Source organism: Apodemus sylvaticus, chromosome 9, assembly GCF_947179515.1.
Source record: "Apodemus sylvaticus chromosome 9, mApoSyl1.1, whole genome shotgun sequence".
Taxonomy (NCBI): Eukaryota; Metazoa; Chordata; class Mammalia; order Rodentia; family Muridae; genus Apodemus; species Apodemus sylvaticus.
Genome location: NC_067480.1, coordinates 38,861,567 through 38,873,554, shown reverse-complemented (window position 1 = coordinate 38,873,554; position 11,988 = coordinate 38,861,567). Strand labels below are relative to the sequence as shown.

The window sequence follows — 11,988 nt, the reverse complement described above, 5'->3', positions numbered from 1 at the left end:
AAAAGAAGCTTCTTAAGGGGGCCTCTGAAATAACACCGGAAGGAGTCAGACTTCTGGAACATTCGGGAAAGGAGCAGGTGGATTAGGACAACGGGGAATTACAGGTGAACGTTGGACTCCGCTGGTCAGGAGAGGAAGGCGGGGTGGCGGGGGATGGGGTGGGAGGGGGTGAAGGCAGCGCGTCGCGCATGCGCGCGCACGCCCTCTGTCTGCTTCCTCACCGGGACGCGCTTACGGGCGGGTGCACGCTCGAGGTCGAAGCGGAAATGGCGCCGCGGGGTCGCGCGTCCCAGCGGCGAGCGGAAGTGGGTGTGAGAGCGGAAGTGGCCGGCTGGAGCCGGGGGCTGGGCGGGGACCGGGATCGTCGGTAAGGCGGCGGCGGAGGCGGCGGCGGCTCAGCAGGCGGGTTGAAGCTTCGGGGGCCAGGTCGGTCGGGTGGTGGCTGCCTCTACAGGCAGCGCGTGCCGGGCCAGCGCGTGTGTCCGCCTCTCCCCACCCCGCTCCCCGTCCCCTTCTCCCCTCACCTACCGCACCCAGCCCCCCTCGTCAGGGGCAGCGGGGCCGCTCCCTCCGTCCTACCCTCGATTGCCCACCCTCACCGCCCTTGTTTCTCCTTCCCCTGCCCGGGGCAGCCGCCGCCATGATCCTGCTGGAGGTGAATAACCGCATCATCGAGGAGACTCTAGCGCTCAAGTTCGAGAACGCGGCCGCCGGGTAAGCGCACGCCCGGAGGAGGCCGAGTTGACCCTAGCTAAATCCGGGGTGGCGTCCAGCTCCCCAGCCCTAGGAGGGAGAGATCGGGAACCTGGCGCGCCTTCAGGGTTTCCCTGGCCGGATGGACGTGGGAATTCACCGGGCGCGGTGAGCCGAGGGCCTGAGATGCGTGGGGAGAGACTGAGACAGGGATGCGGAAGCAGCGAGAGGACAGGAGCAAGGCGTGCCAGAGAACAGGAGACCTGTGGGACGTGAGGGCAGCCGAGGCCAGAAGTCACGTCCGAGAGTCGACTGTCCTAAGGGCAAAGAGAAGGGTCCACTTTCCTCTGTATTTTCAGTCATTGTTCCGAACCCAGAGGGACCCTTTTGGTGAAGCTGGATTGAATGGAGTTTTCAGGAATTCCCAGGGTGAGGTGGGAAGAACATGCAGGCCCAGATCGCCACTGCTTCCCAACCCCCATCTCTCCCCCAGGAGAAGCAGGAGGCAAGACTGAAAGCAGACCCAGGCTGCCAGGGGGAAAAAACTCTAACCTACTGTGAGAGAAACTAGCCATTTCGTTACATATGCTTTAGGCAAAGCCAACGGTTCTTCACACTCTAAGCTCTCGAGAGAAGCTCGCTTTATCTGTCTGTCTGTCTGTCTATCTATCTATTGATTGTGTGTCTTAAATTCTTATCCAAGACTCCTGGTCTTTGATTTCTTCTGTAGTGATGCCAGCTGCTGTCCGGGTTAATAGCTGCTTCTGCTCCCAGAATCTATAAAGTTCTTAAGATAACCATTTATAACATCGGCATCTTAATATATGGCACATATTTCGAATCTTCTCTGTCAAAGACAAAAAAGCAAACTCTTCCCTTAAATCTGCTTTGTCTCTCTAATATATTTAAAACCTGAGCAGAGGAATTGGGTTTTAGGTTCTAATTTATGGTGGCCTGTGGCCATTCCTTTGCCTCATTTCCTCATTGGTGAGGATGGGGCTTCACATTTTGGTTTCACAGTTAGGAAATAAGTGCAGGCTGTTTTCTGTGAACTAGGAACTAGGCATGGGAAAGCACTTGCAGATCCACAGAAGGAAGAGGATTGGGAGAGGGGGGATTCATTCATTCTCCCCATAAATTCTAAGCATTTGTAATGAACTTGTTGTTCACAGACAATGAAAGCATGAACCCACTACTTACGTGGAATATATTGTCTGTCTCTTTTGAAAGTTACAGATTTTATCTGCCAAACAAAATAGGGCATTCCTTGAGTTGGTGCATTCAGTGAGCACACTGCTTCCTGCCCTGGGCTGCAGCTGAGCACATGTGCACCTCACTCGCTCCTTGTCTGCAGCTTCTTTGCATTTTGAGTTTTGGAGTTAGTCAACATGGGGCTTATTGTAGGTGATGGGGGGCGGGGAGGCTTTTTTTTTTTTAATTAGTGTAGCACAAAGGAGGAAGTTAAAAGAAACTTCTGCATTTTCACAACTGATCTTAATACATGCATTCTCAAGTCTTAACTAGCAAAGAATGAGTCCTGGGTGGTTATAAGCTGATGTACAAGATAAATGGCTGTGTGTGTTCATGTGGAGACATGCCTTTAAATGGAGGACTTTCACATTTATTTATTAATAACTTGATTCAAAAATGTGACCCCATTATTCAGAACCTTCTGTGGCCCTTTTTCTTTTAGAAAACTCTCCTTAAAATTCTGTGGTTGGTGGTGTATGCCTGAAGTCCAAGCATATTCAGCTGTGACCCCAGCTTTCAGGAGCTTGTAGGAGACAGTAGGAGCTAAAGTTCTAGGCTTTAGTGAGACCTTGTATCAAAGAGAAAAGAAAAAGGCAGCCCAAGCTGGGTGTGATGTGCTTGTAATCTGAGTACTTGGGAGGCGGAGGCCAGAGGGTGGGAGAGGAGGCCAGCCTGGTGTACTCTGCTGCAAATAAAAAGCTTACTCTTCAGAAAGGGTAAAGTGGGGTATTAAATTTAGAGGGCATACATTAGAATGGACATACTTTTTTGGGGGCATCAGGGAGTAAGGATGCTCACTGTAGCCAGATTTAATGTCTGAGGTAGTATGTTTTCTCTTATTCTAGCTCATTCTTGGCATGTATGACTTAACAAATACACTCAAAAAACTGTGTTTAAAAATACTTTGAATATCTTTGAGAAGAGACTGTGGAGGGCAGGGCTTTCCTGGGATTGCCTGTTGTGTGGGGTGTGGTGGCACCCTCCTATATATACTCCTAGCACTAGGGAAACAGGCAGGAGAGTCAACGCAGGTTTTAGCCCAGCCAGGGATATTTAGTGAGACTCTGTCTCAAAAGCAAAGCAGAGCCTACCTGTGAGCAAGTGTGTTTCCAGGTCCGCACTTTAAGATGAGGCAGCACGGAAGTGGTCAGAGGCCATGCCTAAACCGCTGCTCTCAGCAGGGACAGACAGCCAGTGGCTCATCGTAAACCAATGGGCCTTATCAGAGCTCAGTACCAAGCCCTTCGAAGAGAGCCTGTTAGCAAAGTTAGGGAGGAACTAGTGGATACGCTGTATTGGGAGAAGATTAGGAGCTTAAAGAGGAGGAGTAGCCCAGAGAGACCCTGGAGAGATGAAAGCAAAGTGGGGGGGGGGGGGGTTTGGAAGCCCTGGAGAGCTCAGCTCCTGCACTTCTCAGAACAGATTAATCAGGGAAGTTATGTTCATGGTAGCCATTGCCACAGTGATTCTGTTCTGCAGTGGCCTGTACCGTAGCCACTCACTACACGTGGCCTGTTACTTAAATAAAATTTGTTTGTTGAGTTGGACTAACTGTGTGGGATTTCTAGACTCCATTGCCACTTGGGGCTAGTGATGGCCTTGTTTGCACAGCGTCGAGGCCTGTTACTGTAGACAGACAGTTGTGTTGGACGGTGCTGGTCTGCCTACTGACAGAGTTTGAGATGGTTTCCTTTGGGGCGGGTGTTTGAGTCCTCAGGGCCTTGCACAAGCTAGGCAAGCACTCACGTAGAGTGGTGCGCACTCCAGGATGACGTTGCGTGGCTTTCCTTTTCATTGTTTCACTTTATCTTTTTTATTTTTAATGACCCTTTGGGTTATCTTCGTGGATCTTTTTGCCTATAGCATCAGACCGAAAGTTTAAACTTGTATTTGGATGAGACTTCTGTAAAACAGACTCTTTAAGCATACCATCAGCCTCAATCATTTGTAATTTAAAGGCAATTTAAAATTTTTTAAAGGCTTTGTTAGCTTCCCACTTTCTCCTGCCACACTCCCGAGCAGTGGCTCAGTGGCTCTCTCAGTGAGTGTCTTCATAAAGTAACTCCTGTCAGATGACACAGTCTCCACACTATGACTAATTCAGAAGCTACACCCAACACTGTAAATAAATGTCCTGTGTGAGTCTTATCAACAGCACGGCCTCTTCTCTTGGGAATTCCTGCTCAGACCACAATTAAAGCAGAAGTAATCTGGAAATTTAATTGATTTCTTTTGTTACTACAAACACATCAAGAATCTTTATCCTCAGAAGCAAGGCCTGTCAACTCTGCAGTTACACAGTCCAGAACTGACGAGGTGCTGTTGGATGCGAGCTGCTGCTGACTTGAAGTGCCTCCTGGCTCTTTACCACAGCCTGTGCATGTTGCGGGGAGCCCCGGGTCTGTGAGCGTGGGGGAGAGCTCAGTACGCCAGCAGTGCCTCGCCTGCCCGCCTGCCTGCCTGCCTGCCTGCCGAGCAGGGTGGGCGAGGACTGTGGGAAGAGAAATTTGAGAAAGGAATACATTAAATCTTGAAGATACCTTGTTCTCATTACCAAATATGCCACATATGTCCTCAGAGAGACAGACAGGCTTGAAAAGATTCAGAATTAGGACATTGTTTCAGCCTATAGATGAACTGTCTGATCATTAAGATCTAGTTGATCTTTTTACAGGGCATTGTGATTGACACACATTGTGACCTGTCCTCTGGCCTCTTTGCATTGTCTTTGGGAAATGAGTCTCTAAAGCTAAACTGAGGACAAGGACAATCGTTTCAACCATTTTTGTTTCCTCAGAATTTGTGTGTGTGTGTGTGTGTGTGTGTGTGTGTGTGTGTGTGTGTGTTCTGCTCAGTAAATATTCTCTTGAAGGAATAAATACACCCAAACTAAAAGATTCTTGTTTTCTTTAAAAGCTTATCACTCCTCACCGGGCTTTTTTTTAAGGGGGGGGGAGGGAGGCAGGAGAGAGGAGAGACAGAGAACAAGAGAGAGAACATAACACATGAGGAGGTCAGAGAAGAAATGTTGGGTGTCCTGCTCTATCGCTCTGTTTCATTCCTTTGAAACTGGGTCTCTTACTGGACTTGGAATTGGAATTAGAATTAGTCTGGCAGTCAGCAAGCCCCAGTCATTCTCCTGTCTCAGCCTCTGTAGCACTGAGGTTACAGGTTTTTTCTGTGGATCCTGGGAATTCTAACTCAGATCCTCAGGCTTGCCCAGTGTTTGCTCTTCCCACTGAGCTATCTCACTTCAGTGTTGTTGTTGTAGTTGTTGTTCTGAGACAGGGTCTCACACTATAGCACAAACTGCCCTGGAACTGTAAACTGCCCAGGAACTGTGTAACCCAGGCTGACTTTAAACTCACAGTGCTCCTTCTGTCTCAACTTCCTGTATACTTGCCACACCCAGCTTGTTACCACTTTTCTAAGAGTGTATGCCAGCTTTTCTTTTTTGTTTTTTTTTTTTGTTTTTTTAAGATTTATTTATTTTATGTCTATGCATACACTGTTACAGTCTTCAGAAACACCAGAAGAGGGCATCAGGTCTCATTAGAGATGGTTGTGAGCCACCATGTGGTTGCTGGGAATTGAACTCAGATCCTCTGGAAGAGCAGTTGGTGCTCTTAACCACTGAGCCATCTCTTCAGCCCTATTTCCTTGTTCTTTTAAGGAGTAGTTTAGAAAAAAAAAAGGGGGGGACCATCTTTTACTTAATATGAGTTTTTTTTTGTGGGCTTTACTCAGAAAGAATGATTGGACCTTTGTATAGGACTTAAAGTAATCAAACTCTTCAGTGAGCACAACAGAACAATTTCTCTAATTCAGGATAGAGATAACCCAGGATAGAGATACCACACCCAATTCTAAGAAGTATTTAGGTGCAAAAGAGATGGCTACTCAGTTTAACAGTTAACAGCACTTGTTATTCTTGCAGAGTTCAGTTCCGAACTTCAGATAGCTCACAACCACCTATTAACTCCAGATCTAAAAGATATGATACCCTCTTTTGGCCCCCCGCATGTGTACCCACATGCAAATCTTCAAAAAAATTTTCCAAGAGATTTATTTTTATTTTATGTGTTTTATGAGTGTTTTCCTGCTGCATGTATGTATGTGCACCACATACAAGCCCAGTGCCTGTGGAAGTCACAAAAAGATATCTGATCCCCTGGAACTGGAGTTAACAGATCCTGTGAGCAACCATGTGGGTGCTAGGAACTCAAGTCTTCTACAAGAGCTGTTAATGCTAGGGCCATCTCTCCAGCCTCCTTTTAAGAGATTTTAAGAATATCTCTTAAAAGTCAGATGTGGTATCTCACGTCTGACATCCCAGCACTTGGGAGGCTGGGCAAGCTGATCTCCTGAGTTCAAGGCCAGCCTTGTCTACAGAGTTCCAGGACATCCAGAACTACACAGAGGAAACCCTGTCTAGAACTGGTAATGACAAGCTCCTGTCTCTGCCTTCCAAGTTTGGGGATTGTCACAGGTGTGTGCTCCCATGCTTGGCTGACATACTTTATTACCTCATCTGGAGAGAATATATGGACTATGGAGAAGAAAACGAAGGCAAAGAGAGGCTAACTGGCTTCCAGTTGTCACATAGCTAATCCTTGACAGCCAAGACTTGCCCAGAGGCAGTCAGACTGAGTGTGTGGTCAGGCAGCCGCTGGCCAGGATAGTACTCGGTTGTGAGTCTAGCACTTAGGAGGTCTGGGCAGGAAAATCAGAAGCTCGGGTCCTCCTCAGCCACATAGTGAGTTTGAGGCCAGTGGGTTGCAGGAGACTCTGTCTCAAAACTGAAAACAAGGGGCTGGAGAGATAGCTCAGCGGTTAAGAGCACTGACTGCTCTTCTGAAGGTCCTGAGTTCAAATCCCAGCAACCACATGGTGGCTTACAACCATCTGTAATGAGATCAGACTCCCTCTTCTGGAGTGTCTGAAGACAGCTACAGTGTACTTATATATAATAAATAAATCTTTAAAAAAAAAAACAAAAAAAAAAACCCTGAAAACAAAGCTGTGTGTTTGGGGTGGAGAAGGGAGGGACAAGCCGGAATCCCAGCCCTTGGAAGGCAGAGTCTGTAGACCTGGTAGCAGTGCCTTTGCTCACTGAGCCTCCTGAATCTGAAGCTTGAGCAGATGGTGAGACAGTACATGCTTTATCTTTTTAGTCTGTTAAATGGACCCTTCTGTGACTGCGATTTTTAAACCATAAAGCAGTGCATAAAATGGTGTATCCCTAGAGCCCAGCATGCAGGAGGTAGAGGCAGAAGGGTGGGCCATTTGTAGCTCACAACAAGCCTGAGCTACATAATAGATTTGAGGCAGCCTAGGCTACATGAGATTCTGTCTCAAAAATAAATTAATTAAAATACAGTAATAATAGACGGCAGAGGCAGGCAGATCTCTGAGTTCTAGGCCAGGTAGAGAAACATCTTGTCTTGAAAAGTAGAACATACGGGCTTGAACTTCCCCTCCCTCTCTACCTCTACCTCTCTACTTCTCCACCTCTCCACCTCCCCCACCCTACCCCACACGCACGCACGAGTGAAGGAGGTGGGAAGGACACTCGTGTTCTTGGGGCTAAGCAGTGATAATTACAGTGTTTGACATTGAGCATTCTCCTTGCTGGGGCACAGAGCTTACAGATCTCCGGCTCCTAGATGTGCTCTCTGTTCTGTAGCCCAGTACCTTAGCAGCCTTTCCCCTCCAGACCGTTTGTGTAGCCTTGAAGAGTGAACTAAAATATTCATGGTGGTGGTTTGATAGGTTTCCCAAGTCAGACATCAAGCCACTTAGAATGGATCTCAGCGTGTTTCCCAGTGGAGATCTATGCTCAGGGTGCTTTCTTGCTAGAGAGACTCAAACCTTCAGCGTTTATGACTTAGAACATTAAGGTTCTTCTTAAGTTGATTTTTCTCAGGTCTGTTGATGCAATAGGAAGGTGGGGGACTCTCCTGGTTGAGTTCGAGCCTAAGGGTTGGGGGGAGGTAACACTCCTGATGTCCCTCCCACCCATCCTGGTTAGTCAGAAAGTATGGTCCCTGACTCTAGGACAGCCTCTCAGGTCTACAAGAGTGCATTTTTTGCCTGCTTCCTCTACCTGTGGCATCCTCTTAGTATTTTATTTAAATGGACTTTTTAAAGATTATGAATACTCTTGGTTTTTAAAGGTAAGGAAAGTTTTATTGTTATTCATTGCCTTTTGTTTGTTGGCTACAGTTAGAAAGTGAAAGCTCAGGAGCAAATTCAGCGACCTCCTTTTTGGAAGGGCATCCTTTGCTGAGACAGGATCTGCTTCCAACTCAGCATTGAGCCAAGGAAGACTGAATTCTGAACTTCCTGTATCCGCTTCCCAAGTGATAAAACATGGTCTAGCCACATCTCTGTTGTCGGTTTTTTTCCTGAGACAGGGTCTCCCTATGTGGCCCCAATTACCCTGTAACTCACTATGTAGACCAGGTTACCTCTGCCTCCCAAGTGCTGGGAATATGGGCATGAGCTTGCCTTGTGTTGTCACACATGGATTGCTTTGAAAAAGCAGGGCAGACTTGGATGTTTCATATAAGTGTTTTTTTCTTTAACATATACTTAATAAAAGCTAGTTTATTTAAGGGATATCATTTAGCTTCAGTTTTAGCTTTTAATGTTCATAAACCACATTCGATATTCCATAATTTCCCAGCAGAGTTGGGCCTCCTCTTGGTTCCTTACATACTCGAGGGCTGGAGAGATGAGCTCAGCAGTTAAGAGCGCTTGTTACCTTACAGAGGAAATGAGTTTGGTTCCCAGCGCTACATGGTAGCTCCCAGCTGGTAACTCTAGTTCCAGGAGATCTGATGGCCTCTTCACACACATATGTATATATGGTGCATATGCCTTCATATATAAATAAAGTATATTTAAAAAGAAGATTCCTACTTAGCAGGTCTTGAGCTACGGGGTAAAATGTAGAAATGTGTGTATCTTGTTAGCTAATGTGAAACAAACTAGAATCTTTGAATTAACTGCTAGCAAGATGCTAGAGGCAGTAGAGTTTTCTGACATTGGCATTGAAGAGGAAAGGAGTGTAACAGCTTTCAATGGGGTTTAATTGGGTGAAACATGTAGTAGCTGTTGCATAGCAGAAGAAGGTCTTCTAGGCTTGTTTTACTGTTTTGTCTGTAGTAGTTCTGCAAGATTGATGAGACCAATTGTATTCTCCCATTTTATTTTACTTTATTGTTTTTTCTCCCAAGACAGGGTTTCTCAGTGTAGCCCTGACTGTCCTGGAACTCACTCTGTAGCCCTGGCTAGTCTTGAACTCAGAAATCTACCTGCCTCTGCCTCCCAAGTGCTGGGATTAGTATTCTCCCATTTTATAAATGAGGAGATGAGGAAAGGAAGGTAAGAAATCTTACTTGTCCCAGAGCATAAGCCTGGTGAAAAAGCTGGGAAATGAGTGCTTTGCCTGTGCTCAATGAATTTTCCCCGGTGTTAGTTTGTGCTGCACTTCTCTGTAAGACCTGAGATATAACAAGAGGTTATAGAACCAGAGCAGGCTTGATGGAGAGTAGCAGGTGCTCTGATGATGTAAGGAAGAGGGGAGCTGTACACAAAGGCTTCAAAATGATCTGTGGGATGGAACAGAACTTACTGTGCTGTAGATAGCTTAAATCGTCCTTAAGCATTCCACATGACTATACTTAGCCATTTTCCTGTCTGATCTGTTATTACTTCCATAGGCATTATGCTAGGGGGGCGGGGCAGGGGCAGGCATTGACACAAGCTACAGGTGTTCTTTGACTCATCTTCCACCTTTAGCAAGTCCAGGTCCATGAAAGAATGAATGTGTGTTTTCTTCATAGGACGCTCCAATTTCAGTAAAAATCAGGACCTCCTATAATTCAAAGTCCTCCTATAACCAAGCAACAGTACCATTATTTTCTCCTATTTACATTTGATCTGTTTGTGTATATTTGTGGACCTGGAGGTCAGTACAACCTGAAAGAGTTGGTTTTCTTTTTTCACCCTATGGATCCAACTCAGGTCTGAGGTCATTAGGACTAGTTGGCAAGTGTCCCCACCCTAAGGCATCTTATCCTAACATTTTTTTACTTAAGGGCCTTTTCATTTGTTTTTCAGAAACAAACCAGAAGCTGTAGAAGTAACATTTGCAGGTAAGTGTCTCTCTCATTCCTTTTTAAGAGAGGGATGAGATAAAAAGAAAAAAATAATTTTAGCGTGGGTGTTTTGTCTGATCTCCTGATGCCTGAGGGGGCCAGAGGAAGGCATCAGATCCTGGAGCTAATTACCCAACTGCGAGCTGCCGTATAGGTGCTTGGAATTGAACCTGGGTCCTCTGGAAGAACAGCCAGTTCTCTTAACCACTGAGCTAGCTCTGCTTCCCTGAAAAGAGAAGTTTTGATTGTCAAGTCTTTCCTGAGGCCTTCGAGAATTATTTTATGTATTTGTAACATTGCTGACTGACTTTGGAGTTCAGTGAGTGCCTATCTTAGTGAGTGGGGACACTTGATATCATAGAAATTTGGTTTTTGTTTTGTATAAAGAACTGTCTTTCTCCTTTGGAAGTCTACAGAGTTATAATCTAACAGCCATCATCTAAGTTTGCCTAGCATTTGGGGAGGCAGGGTTGCCAATGGTGGAGCTTGGTTGTCAAGTCAGGAAATGCTGTTTCTTTCCATTTCCTGTTGGCTGTGTGTGGTGGTATGTTTGTACCAGGAGGCAGAGGCGGAGCAGGTGGAGCTCTGAAATTTTGAGGTCAGGTTGGTTTACATGGAGAGTTCTAGGTTAGCTAGAGCCACATGATGAAACTGTGTTTCATTAAAAAAAAGAAAAAGAAAAAAAAAAAAGAATTGACTAGTTAAATGTGAACTCAGAGATTTTACAGCTAAGTGTCCAAAAGGCAAGTGCTTGCCTGGAGGATCTGAGAAGATCTGTAGCTCCTAAGGTGGGTGCCATCTGTGCATCCTCATCGCTAGCGCTGCCCAGTCCGCATGGTTCTCGGGACTCCCATGCAAGTTCTCTGCATTCTGGCCGTCAGTGCGTATCTGCAGTAATGCTACAGATGAGCTCGGCTCGCTGTAGTGCAGGAAGAAAGAGCCAAAGAGAGGCCTAGAGAGTAAAGGAGGCTTAAAAGATAATCAGTTGTCTTGTCTAGATCTTAATTCAGATATTTTTTATAAGGAATTATTTTATGTATAGGAGTGCACTGTAACTGTCTTCAGACACACCAGAAAAGGGTATCAGATACCATTACTGGGAATTGAACTCAGGACCTCTGGAAGAGCAGTCAGTGCTCTTAACCACTGAGCCATCTCTCCAGTCCCCTTAATTCATATATTTGAGACAACAGTGTTTGTGGGTTTTTTGTTTTTTCTTACTTTTTTTTTTTTTCTCGAGACAGGGTTTCTCTGTGTAGCCCTGGCTGTCCTGGAACTCACTCTGTAGACCAGGCTGGCCTCGAACTCAGAAATCCACCTGCCTCTGCCTCCCAAGTGCTGGGATTACAGGTGTGCTCCACCAGCACCCGGCTTTGTTTTTTCTTAGACAATAGGTAATAGTTGAATAGCTTACCAGGTATTTAATATTAAAGTAGAATCTTTAATATTAAGACTTGAGCATGACTGATTGTGATTATGTTCATGTAATATTATGTCTACCTCTTTTTTTTTTTTTTTTTTTTTTGATTTTTTGGATTTGGTTTTTTCGAGACAGGGTTTCTCTGTATAGCCCTGGCTGTCCTGGAACTCACTCTGTAGACCAGGCTGGCCTTGAACTCAGAAATCCGCCTGCCTCTGCCTCCCAGAGTGCTGGGATTACAGGCGTGAGCCACCACCGCCCGGCTCCCTAAGCTACATCTTGATGTGTGTGTGTGTGTGTGTGTGTGTGTGTGTGTGTGTGTCAGATGTCTAGGATTTACATAGAGATAACTGGAGGTGGGGTGAGTCCGTTTCGAGAGAAGCCCCACGTGCGGACCAGCATTAATGCTGCAGGGATGAATTTGTTTATAGCTTTCTTTCTCTTGGAAACGTCCAACGA

At 46.0% G+C, this 11,988-nt stretch overlaps 1 protein-coding gene across 2 annotated transcripts in view; it reads left to right on the top strand.

Moving 5' to 3' along the window:
- Positions 1-316: 316 nt before the first annotated feature.
- The window catches only part of Arpc2 (actin related protein 2/3 complex subunit 2), a 32,057-nt gene continuing 20,385 nt past the window's right edge, over positions 317-11,988 (top strand). Inside the window, exons 1-3 of one of the 2 annotated variants that reach the window (XM_052191792.1) lie at positions 317-367; positions 633-714; positions 10,072-10,106. In XM_052191792.1, coding sequence (XP_052047752.1) covers positions 641-714; positions 10,072-10,106 — 109 coding nt within the window. In that variant the 5' untranslated portion in view covers positions 317-367; positions 633-640. Of the gene's footprint in view, positions 427-632; positions 715-10,071; positions 10,107-11,988 lie in introns of both variants that reach the window. The other variant, XM_052191791.1, reaches the window with a different exon arrangement.